Genomic DNA, 23,651 nt, shown 5'->3' on the forward strand with positions numbered 1-23,651 from the left:
ATTTGATCATAGGTCTAAAGGTGTGTTCTGAACGTTCTAGAGTTTTCCTCCTTTGACATTAGACTACGGCCGACGATGTCTACTCTTCACTCTGAAAGACAGATCAGTGCAAAGTCCCTCTTATTCTTTACGTCTTGGGCCATGGTCTAAAAGAGCAAGGTCTAGAGAGTATTTAGTATATTCTCTAGAGTGTAGACCTTGGTCTAAAGCAGGAAGACTCCTCAGACCATGGGACAGGCGTCCCTTTCTCTCTTATTATTCTCCACGGCACACTGAGGCCTTTGTGGGAATATCCTTGTGTTATGACACACTTGAAATTCTGATGATAATGGTTCCCGAGAGGTATAACTGTGTCGGTAATAATGGGTCTTAGTACTAATTTTAGGCTAAGCGCTGCTTGGGCATCGTACATAGTTTTTCCATAATGTCTTGATGAAATGCCAGTGGGTAAATCAAACTATGCAATAAAGGCCAATACATATATATATATTTAAAAGTGTTTACACTCCACGTATACCCTGTCACAGTTTTGTACTGTAATGCTCTACGTGCGGCATGCCTCAGTGTTGGAGTGTACACACGGTCTAGAGTCTGTAGACCGTGCGCGCACATACGAACGCACGCGTAGGGGCCAAACTAAAAGTTTAATAAAATAGCTTTTGTTATTCCAACATATTCTGGATGTTTTTCTTCACCTCACTCCAAATCTTGAATGTCGTAGCAAACGGTTAAAGACGACAGTTAAATACAACTCAAGGACTGTAGGTGAAATCCGAGCATATGGGCCTACGGCTCGAATATGGTTCTCCAGGGGTTGGCCCGGTTTGGGGGGAAGAGGGTCGCAGTGATTTGCGGGGGTGGGCTCTGTTGTTGACGGGAGATTACCTTTTCTCCATATATTCCCATTTCGTTTTTTTATATATAAATCTACGCGGTAGACGAGGCGATTCGATGGCTGCTAAACATTGTTTTAAGAGAGAAATGTTCATATAAAGTCTAGCTTCGGTTCAGCGGTTTTCAAGACAGGTAGGCATGGTGGATGTTTATCGACTAATCGGCACCTCAGCGTCCCGTTTGCTCTATTCACAATTCTCTCTCATGCTGTTCATTGTTTCGCGTCGCCATAATTAACAGAGTATTAATGTTCATGCTGGCGATATTATAGTAACTGCATCTAACACATCTAACATTTAAATATGCCGCGTAGTAGAAAATGGCAGTGGTGGTGGTCCGTGGAGCGTAAAACATGGTTTCGTAAGATTAACGTGATAATTCTCAGCTGGTACTAGAGAAAGGGTAATATATATATTAGGTTTATTTTTTAAAACTGTTCCTGTAAGATCATATTTTAGCAACTTTTAAAAATGACGAAACGTCGAAATAAAACGTAAAGTATAACGGCGCTTGGATGGAGGTATGTGGCAACTCTCAGGGGATTCTGGGAGGCGGGGGGGAGGTACTACCCCTCCGAAGTCGTCGACGACGTTCGTCGAGTCAGTCAGTAGTCAGCTGAACTTGTTCGCGTTGTGATGTCCGGCCGCGCCGCCACGCTGAAATGTGAGGTCTTTTTGGGATATTTCGGCGAATAAAAGGATTTTCGTATCTGCTTGACGGGGGAGAGAGAATCCTTCATGGTGTGTCTGTGAGGAGGAAAGGTGTGTGTGTGTGTCCGCGCAAGCAGAAGTCGCCACCGCCGCAATGAATATGGACGTACAAAGTTTAAGGTAAGTCAAATAGAGAAAGTTTCTAAAGGTATATAGTAGTAATGAAGTTGGGGACGAAAATCCCCCATGTCTCCGTTTTTTTACGTTTGTAATCTCTCTGAACTTTTAAATGTCGTGGATTTTTCGTAATTAAGAGTCGTTTTTATTTAACCCTAGGATTTATATCAGGCCAGGCAGCCCATTTTTATCAATGGAAGAAGTGGGTTATTTAGAACAGAGGAGGTTCTGGGTTACAGCCCCGAGGGACTCCACCACCACCACCACTCGACCAGAGAGAGAGAGAGAGAGAGAGAGAGAGAGAGACTTCATACAAACTAACTCACAAACTGTTTATTAAATCAGATCATAGCGGACATTTTTTTTTTTTATGTATTCCAGGTATCCAGTGATGAACCTGTATCGTACTGAAAGTGTTCTCAAGGTATATTTTATTTTATTTAACGTTCCATTTCGCGAATAAAAGTTAAACTTATGCAAAATAATTTATCAAATCATAGCGGACATTTTTTTCATATTCCAGGTATCCGGAGGCGAACCTGTATCTTATAGACACTTTTCCAGGTATTTTATTTTATTTAACGTTACATTACGCGAATAAAAGTTAAACTTATGCAAATTAGCGGACTTTTTTTTTTTTTTTTTTTTTTTTGTATTACAGGTATTCGGAGGCGAACCTGTATCTTATAGAAAGTTTTCGAGGTATTTTATTTTATTTTACGTTACATTTCGCGAATAAAACTTGTTTAAACTTATGCAAATTAACTTACACAAGTGATCTGAGATTTGGAGGGGGTTGGTATCCCGCAGGGTTATTCATTTCGCCTTTACCGTTTATTTCTTTCAAGTATGTGCGCTTTATAAATAGGTAGGTAAATGTAATACTATAAAGCAGACATTGTAGGTCTGTTTAAGGTAATAAGGAATATTATTATACAGGCAACAGTCACTCTGCAGGGGGATGGAATGGGCCAGCAGCCACCGTAGTCAGAGGCTAGGGGTAGGTTTTTGATGGCTCCTAAGACTTCACTCTGGGCCTTTTGGTTCATGTCACTGCCAAGGACATCATCATCTTCCCTATCGCCTCCCCCACCCCACCACCTCAGCCAACCCTCACCCCCTCCTCCTACTATCTCCACTCCCCCTCCCCACCCCCATCTCCAACCCGCAACTTTGCTGTTCCCGCCCCTCTGGCCTTTTCCTACAAGAGTAGTCCTCCTGCAATTTATACACCCCCTCATGTCTGCTACCCCCACGCATCCTCCCCACCCACTCTCATCCTCTCTATCTCTCTCTCTCTCTCTCTCTCTCTCTCTATCAGTAGGAGCTTCTCGGGGAAAAAAAAATAGGCTGATAGCTTAGGCTGTATAACTGGTAAATGGGAGTTCAACTCCCCTCCTTCTACCCCCCCACCCCCCCCCCCGCACCTGCCATCTCTCCTCTGTACCTGACTTTTCGGCCACAATCCCCAAGTAAGTTTCACTCCTTCCTTGTAGTTTCTTTCATTCATTCTTCTTCAAGTCTCTCTCTCTCTCTCTCTCTCTCTCTCTCTCTCTCTCTCTCTCTCTCTCTCTCTATCCTCTCTCTCTCCTCTCCTCTTCAATATATATTTATTTTGGGGCCAGTTTACTATCACTAAAGCTTTTACATACTGTAATAGTTTGGATGGTACTGATAAAGTACTTTTGGGTAGGTTAGAATCGTGAATAACTTTTTTTTTTTTTTTTTTTTTTCTTTTTTTTTTTTTTTTTTTTTTTTTACCTCAAAATTGACTAACCTTAAATCAGCTGATTATTTGTAGGTGATTTCCTTTCAACTAAAATTCCCTCATATATAAATCTCGGTCTTCTTAGATGGATAAGCACCATGTCTTTGTTCGTCATACCCATATCCCCGAATTGGAACCAGTCACGAGCAGCAAACTGCGTTATCATTTAAGCCGGGGTCTTACCATTTCCATGAGGGTCGGAGGTCAGAAGTGGATGACTTCTACCTCCTCCTCCTCCTCCAACCCCCCCCCACTCCCCTTAGAATTTTCCTACTCCGTATAACAATAGTCTTCCTCGAAATTCCCATGCTGTAGCATTGTTCGCCAGTACATATTAGTTTAAACACTCATATTCCGTAAGTATGACCTCGGAGAATGTCGAACCTATGGCTCTTAGGCCTATGCGGATCAGATGACTATAGGCCTATGCTCATTTCCCATCCAGATTGAGACGGTGTCTGTTCAAATCTGGACACCACCAGGTTTCTAATTCAGAGCTGAGGTCAGCAGAGGCGCCGTTGATTTTTCGGAAAACGAATTCGATAGTTAGTTGACCTTCCGTGGGAAAGAAACCTGGCAGATCGCTATACGTATATAGTATCCACTGCATTGTTTATGCTTGAAACTGCTGAATCGTAGGTTTACCAAAGTGCCTCACTAACTCGTGGTTGAAATGTGAGGAAATTTAACACACTCCTGTGAGCGTTGTATAACAGGCCTATGTTATAGGCCTAGCGGAGAGGTTTTGATAAAGATATCCACCCTGAATGCTCTTGATTCGAGCGTGATATTGTCGTGGGTCGTATTTCAAAATGTTCTATGAAGTATCCCCGTAAAGGGGGGCGGGGGTACTGTCATTATACAACCGCCCACGTCGGGTGGGCACCTGTAGGCAGTTACTTTAAACGTTCTTTGCAGCGTCTATTCTGTCCCCCTCCTCTAGCTATGCAACCCCTTTCATTCCTTTTACTGTACTACCGTTCATATTCTGTCTTCCAGAAGTTTTTCACCATTTATAAGGTTGTTGGATTCCAGTTAAGCTGTTGTTTTATCATTTTTTCTCAGAACATTGTTCTAAATCTAAGTTCTGTAGTTTTGTTGTTCTTTGTGTGTAATTATGGATACGAATCTTGTGCGTAGCTCAGCAGATCTGCATCGAAATACGTAACATACCCTCAGCAGTATTAGTACAGTTAGGGAAGTGGGGGGGGGGGGGTGTTGGTAATGCTTTGGGGGCCAGCATACCTGTATAATTCGCTTACCTGTCTTTTCGAAGACTTTACCTTCGAGGTTTGGTTAAGACAAGGAGCTTCCTCCTTGGGTTAAAAAAGGGTTAACGGACAAGGCTCTCTCTCTCTCTCTCTCTCTCTCTCTCTCTCTCTCTCTCTCTCTGTGTGTGTGTGTGTGTGTGTGTTTTGTGTTCGTTTATGTTTTATTTAAGAAACTTAATACCCACTGTAAACTGAAATGTGGAGATATCATTTTTGCTCTCTCTCTCTCTCTCTCTCTCTCTCTCTCTCTCTCGCCTCTCTCTCTCTCTCTCTACACACGCACGCATGCATGCACAGAGTTAACAGGTGGAATTTTGTCATAGCTCAAGCAACTTTGCCATTGTTTGCTGAAATGGCAAAAAAAAACAAAAAAAAAAAAAGGAAAAAACGTCCGAATTGACAAAATCCAGGTATTGTGGATACCAGCCCATCGTAATTTGTGTGTGTGTGGTTAGCTTACTCAAGGTAGTTTTTTTTTCTGTGATTGTGCGGGTTTTAATGGGAAAGGAATTTGATGAAGAATGCTGAATTCGTGGTGCTCTCTCTCTCTCTCTCTCTCTCTCTCTCTCTCGTCTTAAATCTCTCTCTCTTCTCCTCTCTTCTATCTCAGCAAGTTTCTGATCATAATGCACAAGTCGTCCAAGTAGGTTTTGTAAAGTGAAGTAACGGATTTTATATTTATATATATATAATTTATTATTATATATATACATAATTCATATATATATATATATTAATTTTGCTAAGGTTTAACAAAAATGAACCTAACCTTCGTATCCAATAGCCTTCCAACTCCTGGATTAGTGTGAACTAGAGAATCGTAGAAATATTACTACGAACGTACTCGTTCACAAGTCTCCCCCCCCCCCCCCACCCCCCCCCCCCCCCCCCCCCCCCCCGTTTCACTCGCCTTTCTGCACCCGACTACAATGAGAAAATGTGTCGAAAACTCTGTTGAATTACGCTACAACAACTTCTCTAGAATCGGTCCCAGGCTTTGGCGAAGAAATTGAAGAGGGGTGAGGAGGAGGAGGAGGAGGACGACGGAGAAAGAACTTGGTAAATATGCTGTCTAATGTCCTTGGTGTCCCCAGTATGCGTTCGTGCATGCTTGCGTGCGTTGTCTCCCCTTCTCTTGAAATTTCATCTGTTGCTCCCTTCTTCTTTTTCTTCTTTTCTTCTTCTTCTTCTTCTTCTTCTTCTTTTTGTTTTATTCTGAGCCGAGTAGACGTTTGAAATGCCTCCCAGATTATTAATTCAGAGAGAGGAGGTATAGCAGGTATTTCAAATACATACGTAGGAAGGACTTCCATGACAGTGTGGCGAGAGTTTTTAAGATGTGTAATAGGCCACAGTACACCAAAGCGTCCTCCTATGTGCTTGGACTCTTCCAGGGTAATTTTGTCCTACCTAATTCTGGACGCATCTGTTATTTTCTTCCGTTGTTAAAGCCAGTTGATGATGTGAACGTTCACGCATCAATTTCGGTCATAATTTTTTTTCTTACTAAAGTGCATTGACCTTATAATATATTATATATATATATATATATATATATATATATATATACATATACATAAATATGAATAAATATTTTTTTTTACTGAATTTTTTTTACATTGACTTTTCGGTCTAGTTTGAACCCGTTACCCTTTACTGACATCGTGATACTTAATCAGGTTGCCTTGTTGAAATACCCTGATCTTGGGTCATTGCACCTATCATCATCATCATGAGCCCTATTCATATGGACATGGAAGATTGCGATGAGGTCTTTATTATTATTTATTATTATTATTATTATTATTATTATTATTATTATTATTATTATTATTATAATCGTAAGATGAACCCTATCCATATAGAAATGCAAGATTGACATGAGGACTTGTTGCAGATAGGAAGCGAATTTGGCAAAAAAAAATTTTATAGCTTTTGAAAATATGGGAGGTCACTTTTTTGCAAAGCAAGATGCAGATTTTCTAAATTAAGAAAGTGTTTGTTCTTTTGGGGTATATAATTTATGTGAGGTTTCTTTTGTGGTCATTTCCGTCGTGTGGTAGATTAGGTGTCATATGTGGTATTTGTAGTCTTTACATGTTCCAGTTAACCAATAGGCCCCATAAGGATCTGCCTCATTTACACACACACGCACACAATGGAAGAATCAAGCGGCGCTCTCCATATCGATTGATTCAAGTCCATGCTATCCATGGTATCAAAACAGCCAGACGTTGTCTTCAAAATACTTGGCCTTTTCTGTCCTTCTGGTATCACGTGGCAGCATATTGTCAATCACGGTCTATACTCTATAGCCCTGTTGTATTTAATATGAATGCTCGAAAACCAAGTGTAGTATCTCGTGTCAGGTAACTTGAGACCGTCTTTGTCACACGCTGTTTCGAAAACTACCAGGGTCTGTTATGGTCCGGGAATATGCCAGAATTGTTCGATATTTCAGGTGAATATTTATAAGAGGTTTCAGGATAGTGTGTTGTGCGTCCTTATCTCCCTCCGTATGATGAAAGTGAATGATTGACATCGCAAGAAAATGAAACTGTTCTTGATATTTCTGGTGTTATAACTCCTAGTTGCATAGTTGCAACCAACCACCTTTCATTCCTTTTACTGTACCTTCATTTATATTCCGTTTCTTCCACCTTGCTGTCCACCCTCTCCTAACAATTGTTTCACAGTACAACTGCTTGAGGTTTTCCTCCTGTTACACCTATCAGACCTTTTTCCTGTCAATTTCGGTCTTCTTGTTGAATGACATTATTATAGGTACCAATGCTTAATCCTGTAACGTTTTCTATTCCTTTGTACTTTCATGTCATAACTTAGTAAACATTTTCCCAGAGGCTTGATATCCATCCCCAGAAAAAATGGCTTTTTCTTTGTTTCGAGAAAAAGCGTCGAGAGGAGGCAGGCAATGAAAAGGAAATTGGTTGAAATGGGATCCTGCGTTTTTTTAACTTCAAGCAAAAAGCCACACACAACCTTTCTTTCTCTCTAAGGGTTTCCATGAGCACTTGACTCCTACCTCCTCCTCCTCTCCTCACCTTCTCTTTCTCCTTCTCCATCTCCCTCATCCACGCATGTTGTCGGTCGGTCACATGGGAAGAGAGAGAGAGAGAGAGGAGAGAGAAGGGAGCCTGGGTTAGGAAGGAGGCAAGGTGGAATAGATTTCCTCCCTTCCATCCTTAACGCTGCTTCTCCATTACTAAAACCCCACCACTTCATTCTCCAGACCCTCCCCCCTTCCCCCCCTTTCCATCCCGTCTCCTCCTTCCCCCTCACCCTCCTCATCTGACTCCCACGACCTTCCTCATCTCTGCTTCTTCTTCCCTATGTCTCCGAGACCTATAGGAGGAGGGGGATGAGGAGGGGACCTGGAGTTCCTTATTTTTGAGCCCCTACAGAGGAAACAAGAGCCGCGGGGTTTGTGGGGTTTCCTTAGGGGCCGACACAAACACACGCACACACACACTCACAAACACACACGCACACAGGACGAAGGATTAAAACGGGCCTTGGGACGGCGGAGGGACCTCGATGTTTGGGTTTCCCGAAGTGAGGAGAACAAGAAGAAGACGCGACTGTGATGAGTTGCCTGTGTACGAGCAGCAGTGATTCTCCCAGGGATAACTAAACGGGAATAGAATTCCCTACGGGCTGCTGCTCTATGAGCAAGAGCCCGTGCTGTGCTGGCATAAGGCCAGCTTGATCTAAAACAACGGTAGAATAGCGTTTTTGTTGTCAGTGTTGGCCTCTCGCAGAGATAAAAATTTTGCTGAAAGCGTTTGATGGATGTCTTGTCACTGTTTACGTCATACTGAAATGGAAATTGATATGTTAAAAGCGTTTGGTTTTTTGGTCGCTGTTTACATCACGCGGAAATGGAAATTGGCAAGTTAAAAGCATTTGGTTTTTGTCACTGTTTACATCATGCAGAAATGGAAATTGAAATGATAAAGCATTTGGTTTTTGTCACTGTTTACATCACGCAGAACTGGAAATTGATATGTTAATAACATTCGTCAGGACGGGACAATGGGACCCTTGATAAAAAATGAAATTAGGATGGAGTTTAAGACATGAAAGTAGAGTTTTTTTTTTTTTTTTTTTTTTTTTAATTTACTTTAATTAAATCCTTAATTATTAATATTAAAATTAATATTATATTTTATTATATTATTATTATTATTATTGAGAAGATGAACCTTATTCATGTGGAACAAGTCCACCAAAAAGTCCATTGACATAGACTTGAAATTCAGAAAGCTTCCAAAGAATATGGTGTCCATTCGAAAGAAGTTACAGAAGAATGCATTGAGAGATACATTAGATTAAACAGATTAAAATAAAAAAAAATATATGAACCAATTAATTCATAAATACAGAGAAATATAAGTGAAAATGAAATTCTCTCTGAGGACGAAGGGATAGGTCTCCTGCGGCCTGTGCTCTATGAGCAAGAGCCCGTGCTGACATAAGGCCAGCTTAATTTTCAACAACAGGGTAGGTTCCGGGATCGTCTATAATAATGTTTAGGCGGAGTGGTTCTTTTCTGACATTAATCATCATCATCAAAGTCTACTTACTACTGCTGGTTCGCTTGCGTTGCGTCATGGTAGGTAGGAAAGTTTGGTCTTGGGTCGTCAAAAACCACTTCATAATAATACAGTCGGATTTGTTACTTTAATAGCGACTGTATATTATGGCTGAGACAGCAGTAGGAAAATCTGAAGTATCTTAACTTAAGCAGCTGTGGAGTGTTTTATTTTTTTCCCCTTGGGCAGTGTGGTTGCTTTTCTTCAGATCATTAAATAGTAAATTCACGATTATAATTGCTGCTGCTGGTGTGTGTGTGTGTTTTTTTTTTTATATAAATTTATGCACATATTTTTAGGTATCGTATCAAAGAAAGGCTTGGCTTCTCGATTGCAAGACTTTCTTACAGCTTATCTTGATTGTAGGAATTTCAACTTTGCATTTGCAACTTTCAACGAAATCTTTTGTATGTGAATGTTATTGTGCTTTATTATTATTATTATTATTATTATTATTCTTTTTTTTTTTTTTTTTTTTTTTTTTTTTTTGGATTATCACAGTCCTCCAATTCGACTGGGTGGTATTTATAGTGTGGGGTTCCGGGTTGCATCCTGGCTCCAGGAGTTCATCACTTTTCTTACTATGTATGCCGTTGTTGATTATTATTATTATTATTATTATTATTATTATTATTATTATTATTATATTGAAAAGCCACAACATTACTGTGTATAACTTGTTTACTTGTTGGTATTATTTGAGTAACATATATAAATACCTACAAGTAAACAAGTTATACTCAGTAATGTTGTGAGTTTTTTTTTTTTCAATATTCAGAAGAAAACTGAATGAAGTTTTTGTTTGGTTCAATATTATTATTATTATATTATTATTATATTATTATTATTATTATTATTACATGGAACAAGCACACCATAGGGGCCACTGACTTAAAAATTCAAGCTTCCAAAGAATGTTGGTTTCAACCTCTCACCGCAGACCCAACACTGCAACAGCAGCTGATCATGATGCAGAGCCAATGATCACTCATCGTCCTGGGAGAGACGCGAACCCGATCATGTGAGTGGCATGTCACGACACTAACCACTATGCCAGATGGAAGATATACTTTTGGTTCAAATGTATTCCCCAACTGAAGGTCCTCTTCGGTTTACGGATATAACTGCAGTTTATTCACGCATGTCACTGCTATGTATGTTGATTAGACCTTGTGATATCTTTTGTTAGTTTTGGGAATATCATTCTCTCTCTCTCTCTCTCTCTCTCTCTCTCTCTCTCTCTCTCTCTCTCTCTCTCTCTCTCTCTCCGCTGTCCTGGCTGAATCTGAGACATGTTTTTTCAATAGACTTAAGAAAGATGTCTGGCGTTGTGGAATTTTTTTTTATTTTTTTATTTATTTTTATTTTTTTTTTTTTTTTTTTTTTGAAGATCTCACACCTGTTCATATATGTTAACCTTTGCGTGGAGATCTTAGTTGAACATTTTCTTATGGTAAAAACTAACTATACACCTTCAATTCCCAAAGCACCTCAGTGGCGTGGTCGATATGGTGTTGGCCGCGAGTCCGATTCTCGGGCATTCTATTGAGATGTGTATTTCTGGTGATATAAGTTCACTCTCGTAAAGTAGTTGTTCCCGTTGCTGAATAACCACTGGTTCCATGCAACGTAAAAACACCATACAAACAAACAAACTATCGTAAAGTAGTTGTTCCCGTTGCTGAATAACCACTGGTTCCATGCAACGTAAAAACACCATACAAACAAACAAACTATACGCCTTCAATCCCGGAGATTTTGTTTTTGGATTATAGAAGAACCAGTAGGTTCCTGTCTCTTGGGGGACGTGACAGAGAAAGACATTTCATCCTTGCTACGATTCTCGGGGAAGTCTGTAATTTAAAGAACAATTATGTATCCTAGTAGTCTTCCTCAACAAAATTTAGGTCATGTACGTATGCAGTACGGTATGTGTGTTTGTGTGTATATTATATAAGTATTTTTGCTGATATGACTCATCATAAATGAATACAGAAAATCTAAGCAAATATAATACCGATTATATGCTTATATCTCTGGCTAGTGACCTAGGGATGTTGGAGAGAGAGAGAGAGAGAATAATTTTAGATATTTGTCCATATGAAACTCCTTTAAAATAATTCATTATTATTAGTTTCCTACTTAATATCACCACGCTGTTCAATAACCTATAGATGCCGTGACGCCAGTTTTGAGTAACGGCAAATCAATCAATGAGCGTCGGCCATGTTCCGACTTCTATTTACAAAATAAATAATAAAAAAAAAAGCTTTTGATGAAAATGAAGATGTAAGTTGAATTATAACAGTACTGATGTATCGAAGCTGTAGCTATATAACCACTCGCTCACTGATCACTCATCATCTACTTCGGAGAAGAGGAAGTGATTGGGGGGAGAAGAGGGAGGGTGGGGGGGGGGGACCAGAATGAGGTGGGAGGACTTAAGGGGGGTCCCCCCCGATGGGAGGGGGGTGTTTAGTATTATTTCCTTCCGGTTTTAAAACTTCCGGTGTGTTGTTCTTCTTGGCTACCGTTAGCTGGCGTGGTATATGTAGTAGTAGTCGTGTGGGAGGGGTTTTGCCCCCTGGGAGGGGCAGTGGGGGTAGGGGGGGGATGATAGGACGTTGGTAGGTAGGGGGTGTGTTACAGTCTTTGGTCAAAGATGGAATGTCGGTGCTGTTTTTTTTTTTTTATTTTTTATTTTTTTTTTTTTTCAAGATTTTCCCGTTCCCGCTCTTCCATACAGCTTCTCTCTCTCTCTCTCTCTCTCTCTCTCTCTCTCTCTCTCTCTCTCTCTCTCTCATCTCTCTCTCTCTCTCTCTCTCTCTCTCAGCGGTTCCTTTTGTATAGTTATATGAAAGTAAAGCACACAGATATTGTCAGTAATTTGCCTGTGTGTGTGTGTACTAATATATATATATATATATATATATATATATATATATATATATATAGATATATATATATATATATATATATTTACTTTCACATTATAATAATAATTACCGGAGAGAAATTAAATTTAGCATATGCAATTGTTGAGAAGAACTGCCTGAGTTACAATTTGTCTTACGAAGTGAAAGAATTCATGAAGATTTGGTAGGAGAGAGAGAGAGAGAGAGAGAGAGAGAGAGCTTTGAAAAATATAGTAGATAAATAATCTGAAGCCAAGGTGAAATTAGCCGATTGCTGCTAATCACGTCCTCTGTTTTCCGTTATAGATGGCAGTGCTGTCGGTGCACCTCGTGCGACTCACTGTAGGCATTACGTATGGTCCTTTGCAATGTCCCTTCGAGGTCCCTATAGCTGCAATCCCTTTCGTTCCTTTTACTGTACCTCTGGTCATAGTCTCTCTCTTTCATCTGATTTTTCCACCTTCCTGTTATACCTTTCAAACCTTTTCACTATCAAGTTCCCTTTCAACGCTGAATGACCTCATCGGTCCCAGTACTTGACTTTTGGCCAAATTATTCTATATTCTATTCTGTCTTTTATTGGTTTAAGAGTAGTTTAAGAACTGCAAGCTGAAGTCAGTGTTACCTTGTGTGGTCTTCTTGGTGGTTGGAATCGCTCGCCTCTTCTGGTCACGATGAGAATGACCTGGAGTTGACGTTGCAACAATACTGCGCAATGTTACGGTATATGCGATTCATGTTGAATTTATGATGCAATACTGCTCAGTGTTACGGTATATGCGATTCATTACCAAATGTTCTTTAAAAAAATTCCTCCTTGAAAGCCCTCTTGAGGAATCATTGTTTTCTTGTGACCTGGAACGGAGGAAATCCCAGGTACATTGTAGGTTGATTGGTTATGATTTAGCTGGCTTTCTGCCAGCACGGGCTCTTGCTCCTAAAGCAACCCGTAAATTGTAGGTACTAACCTTAGTGGGGGGGAGCAGTGTAGTGCCCGTCAGTGCATCGCATGCGGTGCATGTAGGCATCTCGTAAGGATCTCTGCAGCGTCCCTTCGACCCCTAGCTGCAATCCCTTTCATTTCTTTAACCGTACCTCCGTTCATATTCCTTTTCGTCCATCTTACTGTTACAACACACCTTCTAACAATTGATTCATAGTGCAACTGCTTTGAGGTTTTCTTCCTGTTACACCTTTTTTTTTTTTTTTTTTTTTTTTTACTGTCAGTAATTCCTCTTTGGACGAGTCGGTTACTCGCTCGACTGCCGATCTCAAGGTCCGGGTTCGATCCCCCCCCCCCCCCCCCCCACCCCCCCCACGCTCTGCCAACGTGAATCAAGGAATTTACTTCTGGTGATAGTAATTCATTACTCGATGTGTTTCGGATCCTACAATAAGCTGTAGGCCCTGTTGTTAAGTATAACCAATAGGTTCGTAGCCACGTACAAATATCTAAACCTTCGGGCCAGCCCTAGGAGAACTGTTCATCAGTTCAGTGGTCTGGTTTGGCTATGATATACTTTATACTTTTTAGTCAGTTTACTTTTCAGCGTTGAATGATCTGGGTATGCCAGCTGTTTGCCTTTAGCTAATATTCTCTATATTGAAAAAGAAACCAACAAAATCACTGTGTATAACGTGTTTACTTAAAAGTATTTACATCTTAGTTTACTCCACACTCGAGTACTTTCAGGTCCTATCTGTGGCCCATTTTCAAGAGATGTGTAGGTTGTCAGAAGAAAGCTGAAAGAAGTTTTTGAATCTCTATATTCTATTCGATTCTCTATGTTGATTCATTCATGTTTTATTTTTAGTATTCATCCTCTTTGGATGGTGAGGCATCTTAATGTCCTCGTGTCTTTATTTGCTGTCATTGTTGCTCACCTGATGCGTTGTTGACGCCGTATAGAGTATAGTTGCAATGCAGGCTACGCTGATTCGGTCTCGTGATCGGAATGACTAGAGGCGAACTCTTCTGTAATATATACCAGTCCCGTGTACACCTATGACCACATAGGTGCTACCCATTGTCTTTGTAATGCGACCTTGGAGACGCTGGTCACCTGCAGGCTTGTATAGTTGTGGGTGTTTTTCTGTAAGGGGCATTGCGTCACCAGTGTTTATACAGGTTGCTCCATAGACGGCTTATACTGGAATTCCAGTTTAATTAGATTGCACCGGAGGTCTCTTTCTTAGATTGCACCGGAGTTCTCTTTCAGCATAGTCTGGAACCAATTCAGAGCGGATAGGATGAGACGTGAAATTGTCGTAGTGTTTTTACTTCAAGGTAACTGCGATAAAATGGTCCAGAATTATCGAAGCCACTTTGTCGTATTTGGTCGCTGCCAAGGTCTGAAGGATAGATAAATATTCCTTGGACCTTTGTTACCTCTGTCTCGGAATTAATTCCATTTACAGTAGGGTTGGCAATGATTAAATCAGACTGATCAAATCATTGATTTTTTCATTGAAAAATCGTGATTTTCAAAAAAAAATTTTGATTTGATTTTTTAAATTTGAAATCAAACAAATTGCAAAATATGATTTGAGGTTAATAGAAACTTAAGCCTAACTGTGCTGCATCTATTTATTTTGATATAAAAAAAAAAATTGCAAGTACATACTTTAGCCCAGAACTGAAAACCTAAAAGATGAATCAGTAGTAATTCTGTCATAAAGTTCATTTTGAGGAAAAAAGAGGATTGAAAAAGCATCTAACAAATCGAAAAAACCAAATAAATAAAAAAATAAAAAAATCAAATAAATCACTGATTTTTATATTTTTTATTTTAAAAAATCACCAACCCTGATGTACAGTGTTCAGACCCGAGCTTTTGAAACTCGCATAGTTATTTCACCCGACCCTTCCTTAAAAAAAAAAAATAAATAACAGTTCTTTTCTAGGTCCACGCTTGTTTTTCTATCCCTAACCTCTCCTCTGTCTTTGCCCTGCACGAGTGATCAGCGATACTGTCTGTCTCTTAAGGTTTCAAGCGAGAACGACATTGGTGTTGTTCCTGTTGTTGGTTTGGGGAAAAGGGTTGGGGAAGGAGGAAGACCTTTAGTTGGGGTGGGTGGGAAAGAAAGGTATAGGAAGGAACAGGAAAGACACAGATGTTTGGAAGGGGTTGGAGGAGTAGGAGGAGGAGGAAGAGGGGTTACCTCTTGGAGGGGTTACCTGATCGCTTGACGACCGCCATCTTGGATGAAGGATGAGGATGGGAACAAGAGCGGAGGTAACTCAAGATGCCGTCTGGGGGCTTTTGGGGGGTGGGTGGGGGGGACGTTTATTGTTTTGGTGGGGGTACAAGGAGAGTAGAAGGGAAGAACTTGCTGGCATATAAGGTCTGCCAGCTTCATTGAACGGTAGATAGAATATATCGGCAACATCATCCTTACGGGGCTGCTCTGTGAGCAAGAGTCCGTGCTGGCAAAGACCAGCTATATCAAAAACAATAACAACAGATCATTCCTTCAAGGGGAGGTCCGAGTATGCTTGAAGACTGTAAGAATCCATAATATGTTAGACGTGTGGCAAGCAGACAAGTCTACCGTAATCCAATTCAACCTGTATGTTAATATTTCTCATACATTTTTATTTATTTATTAATTTGTCCATTCGTCTGTTTTTCTAATAACTGATCTCTTTCTGATTTTCCTATTACCTTCTGTTACTCTGTTGAGTGAACATCTAAATATTCTTTGGAAGGTTGAATTTCAAGTCAGTGGTCCCTTTGGTGGTGGGCTTGTTCCATGTGAATGGTGGTCGTCTTCTGATTGGTAATATAATAATAATAATAATAATAATAATAATAATAATAATAATAATTAATATTGTATTTCGTAAATTACTGCAAGAAGTTTTTAGGATAATAATGACAGTACTAATAATACTGCAAGAACTGTAGCTTTACCATTCAATGCTTTTGGTGGTTGTAAAGGAATGAGCGTGGTCGGATATCCAAGGGTCCTTGATTGTGCCCAAAATTCCTCGTTTTCTGTTGTCACTGCTGAAGGTACTTCGCAACGTCCCTTTCTTAGGCCCCTAGCTGCAACCCCTTTCATTCCTTTTACCGTTCCTCCATCTATATTCTCTTTCTTCTATCTTGCTCTCCTTAAACCGTCTCCTAACGATCGTTTTCATGGTGCAACTGGACTGGAGGAGGTTTCCTGCCTGTTCTTACGCCTTTCAAAACCTTTGTAGTACCGTCAATTTGCGTTTCAGCGTTTGAATGACTTCGTAGATCCCAGCGCCGTGGCCTATTGGCGTAAACTGCATTCTATTGTATTCTGATGAAAGTCAATCGAATGAAAGACGAATGTAAGCGTCGCGAAAGATGATAATTTTATAACTTTCATCCTGTAGTTTAGACTACTACTGAGAAACAGTTCGGTTCAAGACGGTTCCGAGGAAAGAATTGTAGGAGCCAAGCATTATAGTTGGCTTTCGAGGGAAGGGGCAATGGAGGGAGGGAGGGAGGGAGGTTGAGAGATCTGATGACGGTTGAGAGAAGTAGAAGGGGTTGTGTCGTGGGGTTAAGGGGAGGAGGAGGAGGTGGTGGTTCGTTTTGGGGGTTGGAGGGGGTCAGGGAGCGTCTAATTATCTCTGAGAAAAGGCGAAGGATTAAAGAACTTACCAGGAATGACTTTGTGGGGATCATCCTCCCCTTGGAGGTGATCCTCCCCGAGTCTAACACCCCAGGGATTGAGTGAGTGAGTCAGTCAAGGCGTTGTTTAGGGGCAGCTTTTGGAGCCCTGTCATTTGACGATTATTATTATTATTATTATTATTATTATTATTATTATTATATTATTGTTATTATTATTATTATTATTGGCACAAGCCTAAAATGGAGAAATAGATCCACAGTTCTGTATGGGTACATATGTATATTTAAAAATAAGTCGTTTTTAAATATATGTACCCATACAGAACTGTGGATTTTGTTTCTCTAGTATTATTATTATTATCATTATTATTATTATTATTATTATTATTATTATTATTATTATTATTATTATTATACAGAAGATGAACCTTATTCACTTGGAACAAACCCAACACAGGGGCCATAGACTTGAAATTCAAGCTTCTTTAATAATAATAATAATAATAATTATTATTATTATTATTATTATTATTATTATTATTATTGTTATTATTATTATTATGCATAAAATGAAACCTATTCACATGGAACAAACCCACCACAGGGGCCATTGACTTGAAAATCAAAGCTTCGAAAGAATAGCTATATGGTGTCCTTTAGGAATAAGTAATAAGAGAGGTAACCATGATAAGGCATTTATTTCTTCAGGGATTTTGTTAAGGCAAGTCACTAATGCTGTTTTCACTCATCCTTGAACAGCTGAAGATAATGTAATGCAGGTTATGATTGAGTTCGGGTCGATTTCATATCATCACTTTTTTATCTACGTTTTCAAGGACGACCTTGAGTAAGGAATAGGTGCGGAGGTTCTGGGATTTATTTATTTATTTATTTATTTATTTTTTGTGTAGTAAGCATATTACAACATTATTCTCTCTCTCTCTCTCTCTCTCTCTCTCTCTCTCTCTCTCTCTCTCTCAGTAGGAATAGGTACAGAGGTTTTGTATCTTAGTTTTGCTACAGTAAGCATATTACATCTCTCTCTCTCTCTCTCTCTCTCTCTCTCTCTCTCTCTCTCTCTCTCTCTCTCTCGTTGTATTTGTTGTTTCACGTATTGGGAGTTCGAAAATATTGTGACCGTGTACGGGTTTAATTAACATGTTTTTGCTACTGGCAGCTGCTACGAGGCCTTCATTTCCTTTTACTGTACCTCCGTTCATATTATGCTCTCCATTTTACTTTCCAAGAGGTTTTCCTCCTGTTCACACCTCTCAAACCTTTTCACTGTCAATTTCCTTTTTCGGTGCTGGATGACCTCATAGGTCCCAGCGCTTGGCCTGCTGTCTAAATTTTATATTCTTTTCCTTCTTTTATTAATTAATTAATATAATTTGCCATTTTCTTCAGAAATTAAAATTGGGTATTTTAGCAATGTCCAAATGGAATCATTGGTTGTCAGATGCATTCATAATTCCCTCAAGAAAATGTGTACCCTACCCTCCAGTGATGACGCGCTAATGCCTTTGATTGAACTTTTAGAGTTGCAGCTTGCAAGTCTTTCCCCCCCCCCTGCCCCAAGTCTGCAACACTGCCATGCGAATGTACCTTTGGGGTCCTTCCCCCCCCCCCCCCTCCCCTCCCCTAACCTTTTCAGTAACCTTTTGCAACCTTCGAATCTGTTCTTTTTCAAATTCTCCCATGCTCCCTGTTGCACACCCACACGTCGCTCCCACCCAGAGAGAGAGAGAGAGAGAGAGAGAGAGAGAGAGAGAGAGAAGCATTCGTACATAGTCCCTTCCGTTTTCCCATGTTGTTGAGAATTTTCTGACATTGTCGTTCACCCCCTGGTCTTCTCCATCCGGTGTTCTTGCTTCGGAATCTCTCTCTCTCTCTCTCTCTCTCTCTCTCTCTCTCTCTCTCTCTCTCTCTCTCAGCCCCAGGGCCTTGTTTGGGGGATCATTTTCTGGTTTTATTTTTCCTCGGGCATCTGTATGTTCCTTCAGTTTTTCATTCACTTTCTCACACGCAGTTCTTTAAAATATCGGCTTGTCATCCTCTCTCTCTCTCTCTCTCTCTCTCTCTCTCTCTCTCTCTCTCTCTCTCTCTCTCTAGATAAGAGACAGACACTGATACACAATAGGTTTAGAATTAAAGTGGAAAGAGGGAGAGAGAGATAGACTATACAAAAACATTGATAAATGCACAGCAGAAGTAAAATTAAAATAGTTAATGAGTTACAAGGATTAGGATGTCTCAAAGACTTGTTAGTCCATCCTAAGAGGAAGACATCGTGTGCCCACTTATCTCTAGGAGCAGGTTTTACTGTGCAATGACAGTGTCCTACTGATTTGGCATAGCTTTCTTTTAAACTCTTCCACAAAGTTGCTGTTTAGTACTTCTGGTGGCAGTTTATTCCACTTGTCACATATCTCGTATGTGAAGAAGTTCCCACAATGGGATGTATTGTATCTCTTCAGCTCTAGTTCCCATCCATTATTGCTTGTCTGGTTTTCGTTTAACGTAAATAGGATACTGTCTACTTTTGTTATGCCCAAGGTTATGCCTTTCAGTATTTTGAATGTTTCTATTAGTTTTCCTCGCAGTCATCGTGTTTACAAGCCATACGTGTTCAGGCTCTGTAGTCGTCTTTGGTAACCTATTGGCCTGAGAGAGACTACATAAAAACAGTTACACAATAGAAGTCAAATAAAGAGAGAGAGAGAGAGAGAGAGAGAGAGAGAGAGAGAGAGAGAGAGAGAGAGAGAGAGAGAACCATTCCCTTGTTACCATGCTTACATCCGGTTGTGTGTGTTACAAACCTCTGTTCCTTCGTTCGTTCGTTCGTTCGATGCTCCTCCTGAAGACTGTTGCTTCTTCTGTCTTGTCTTGATGCTTCTGTGTCAGATATGCATCTTTGCTCTCGGCTAATGAGCGTGCATCATGCAGAATCAGTTCGGACCTCCCAGCAGCTTCTCGTCAGAAAGAACTGTGTGTCTGTGTGTGTTGACAGTTAACATTTAGAAATCCCACAAGGTGTGTGTGTTAGTAGTTATTTAGAATTACCACTAGGTGTGTTTTAGCATTGCGAAATGTCGCTAAGAATTGTGCTAATTTGTAGCCCAAAGAGAATGGGACAATAATATATACACACACACACACATATATATATATATATATATATAATATATATATATATATATATATATATATATATATAAAGGTTTTTTGCCACGAAGGAAAAATGAAAAAGTGAGATAGCCAAGTACTTTCGCGTCCGTTCGGACCCTTTACTGAGGCTATCTCGCTTTTTCATTTTTTCCTTCGTGGCAAAAAACCTTTATTTATACATAGCATCACGTTTTATATACTTCGTGATCACGTTATTCAATATATATATATATATATATATATATATATACACATATATATAGTATATATATATATATATATATATATATATATATATATATATATATATATATATATATATTGCAGATATTTTATTTTTTATTGTTTAGTAAATTGTGCTAAATTGTGCTTTTAACGTGCACTGAAGTAAACGCAATTTTGCGATTCATTTTCACTTGTATACTTACGTAAATATTGAGATGGTTTTACGAGACCGGATTTGACAGGAGCCCTAAAAATGCGTACCCTTCTGAAAGTGCAATTATACCTCCGGCAGGAGGTTATGCAGTACGTTCCGGCCGTGCTTGGAGGTCATTTGCATTCTGCCGTACCTTTGAAAGTAGTTAGTATTGATGGATTTTAATGAAATTGATTTTAAAATTGAATCACAAGTTGGATTCAGATCTAGACGCGGATTTACAACTTTTCGCCTACTTGGGGAGAAAGGTTATATACAAAGCTACTTTATTGTTGTTGTTGTTGTTGTTCTTATTGAGGGTGTAGGAAAGGTCTATGGAAAAGCCCATAAAGGTCTGAAAAAGGTGTTTTGCGTTGAGTTACAGATACAGGAATTTTAAGATTCGGACATTTACGATTTATTTATTAGAATGAAAATGTAAAAATATAAGTAATTTGCATGCTAAAAAAAAGATCAGTTGTACCGTATCAGATGTGTTTTATACATTTAGTGTTTTATACATTTAAGGAAAAGACTAATTGTATTTTATACATTTAAGGAAAAGACTAATTGTATTATGTCAGCATTTTTTCTAGAATTGACAAAAATAAACATTTTGCCGTGTCAGCAGTTTTTCGAGATTAAGAAAATAAGAATTGTGCTGTGTCAACATTATTTTTCTAAATTTTGCAAAAAAAAAAATTGTACCTTATTTGCATTTTTTCTAAATTTAGTAAAATTGTACCTTCTCAGCATTTTTTTTATACATTTAAGTTAAGGAAAAGAATAATTGTACCGTGTCAGCATTTTTTTTTTCTAAATTGTACCAAAAAAATGGTGCCATGTCATTATTTTCTAAATTTTACAAAAACAAATGTTGTACCATGTCAGCATTTTTGTATACATGTAAGGAAAAGAAACATTGTATTGTCAGCATTTTTTTCTAATTTGTACCGAAAAAATGGTACCATGTCACATTTTTTCTAAACTTTACAAAAAGAAAATTGTACCGTGTCAGCATTTTTTCTAAAATTAGAAAATTGTACAGTCTCACCATTTCTTCTAAATTCAGAAAAAGTGCCGTGTCACCATTTTTTCTAAATTTTACAAAAAGAAAATAGTGCCGTGTCAGCATTTTTATAAAATTAGAAAGTGTACCGTGTCAGCATTTCTTCAAAATTCAGAAAAATAGTGCCGTGTCAGCATTTTTTCTAAATTAAAAAAAAAATAGTCTGCACACACTACCCGGGAGTGAAATAACCCCACATACGAACCCCCAAATTAATAACCCTGGATTTCGGTAGTTCCTGTTTTTATTTTATTTTCTTTATTATTCATTTTGTGACTATAGCTTGTCAAGGTCCCACTCCCAGGTCACTGCTACCATAATCCCCCCACCCCCCCTCCCCCACCAGCATCCTTATTCGTGTAAGTGTTTATATGCCCCGAAGCGGTTTCCTGTTTTATGGCAGGGGCACTCAAACGCAACCCCCTTCCTCCTCCCCCTTCCACCCCTGTCTTCCTTTCCCTTGACTAACCCCCCTCCCCCCACATTTCCCTGGGTTAATCTCTCTCTCCTCTCTTGCCTTTTAGACTGCCTGTCTGTCTGATTTTTCCCATTGAGGATTTTAAAGTGACTTGGGAATTCTCTCTCTCTCTCTCTCTCTCTCTCTCTCTCTCTCTCTCTCTCAGAAACACGACGATTGCAAGGACAACTAATAAGAGACATTCAAAATACTGAAAGGCATAACAAAAGAAGACAGTATCCTATTTACGTTAAAAAAAAACCAGACAAGAAATAATGGATGGAAACTAGAGCTGAAGAGATACAACACATCCCATTGTGGAAACTTCTTCACATACGAGAGATGTGACACGTGGAAATAAACTGCCACCAGAAGCATTAAACAGCAACAGTGTGGAAGAGTTTAAAAGAAAGCTATGCCAAATCATTAGGAGACTGTCATTGCACAGTAAAACCTGCTTCTAGAGATAAGTGAGCACACGATGTCTCCTCTTAGGATGGACTAACAAGTCTTTGAGACATCCTAATCCTCGTAACTCTCTCTCTCTCTCTCTCTCTCTCTCTCTCTCTCTCTCTCTCTCTCTCTCTCTCTCTCTCAGAAGCACACTACGGTGTTTATGTTGCCAGTTTTGTCATAATTGGTCAAATGGTATTTGTTCCTACACAGATAGTAACCTGTAGGTTTGTGAGTACGTGAAGGAAAAATACAAATTACTATTAAAATGTCCCAATCGTTCCTGCAGAAGTATAAACCTTCGGTCTTTACATAGGAGCTAAATCCTATGTACTGTCGGCCAAAAAAACTCGTGGCAGAGTTTCATAATTTTTCGTTCACCTGCCTGACGCACGATTCATGCCTTATTTATCTATTTTTCTTTTTCAAAGATGGATGAAATCATGTGTAATGACTTAAAAAACAGTCACTGATATCTTTAGAACATTATGTTATGTTATTGTGTAAAACTATTTTCCATATAGCAAAATTGACGTTGAACGAAACGAAGTGATAAAAAAAACGTCATATCACAACCATAGATATGCATTACCAAATAGATAGGAGACACCTATCACTAGTAGTATCGCATAAACATAGTCCTTAATTATCATTTCAATATTAAGTTGAAGGTAGTGAACTATTCCATTTGTTAAATTTTACAGAAAACATTGGAATCTTCACAAAATGCTATCAAATTTAAAAACAAAAAGAAAAAAAAACCGATATCTTAACAATGTGAACTAGGCGACCTCACTCTATTGCTTTTGATGTTATGTGACCGGGTATCTAATGTCAATGTGTCATTTATCGGTCTAAGAAACATCCTTCGATGAGCGAGAGAATTATTAGCACTGCATTCGGTGCAAGTTTCTGTTGGAGAGATATCAAGAAAGCTTAATAAACCGGAGAGAATCATACATAGATGAATAAAATTGTTTAAAGGACGGCAAAGTTTAGAACATGGGCCTAGAGGTGGAATACCTCGAAGCACCACATGAGAGCAAGACAATACAGTAGTGAAAAATGTTGCTGAGCAACATTCATTTGTGAACTTTGAATTCTAGTGCCTCGTCACGACATTGCTGAACCAGGGATCATAACTAGCTTTACGCTTATGACTGGTGTCTGATGAATACTTTTAGATGG

At 39.2% G+C, this 23,651-nt stretch overlaps 1 protein-coding gene across 2 annotated transcripts in view; it reads left to right on the forward strand.

The window, feature by feature from the left end:
- The first annotated feature begins 1,483 nt into the window (after positions 1–1,483).
- Positions 1,484–23,651, forward strand: part of LOC135218712 (ATP-dependent zinc metalloprotease FtsH-like) — a 184,552-nt gene continuing 162,384 nt past the window's right edge. For both annotated transcript variants that reach the window (XM_064255170.1, XM_064255176.1), the window contains exon 1: positions 1,484–1,724. Coding sequence is in view for 1 of the 2 variants with exons in the window: in XM_064255176.1 (XP_064111246.1) it covers positions 1,699–1,724 (26 nt within the window). In the remaining variant the exon portion in view is untranslated. The remainder of the gene's footprint in view (positions 1,725–23,651) is intronic.

This window comes from Macrobrachium nipponense, chromosome 19 (assembly GCF_015104395.2).
Source record: "Macrobrachium nipponense isolate FS-2020 chromosome 19, ASM1510439v2, whole genome shotgun sequence".
Taxonomy (NCBI): Eukaryota; Metazoa; Arthropoda; class Malacostraca; order Decapoda; family Palaemonidae; genus Macrobrachium; species Macrobrachium nipponense.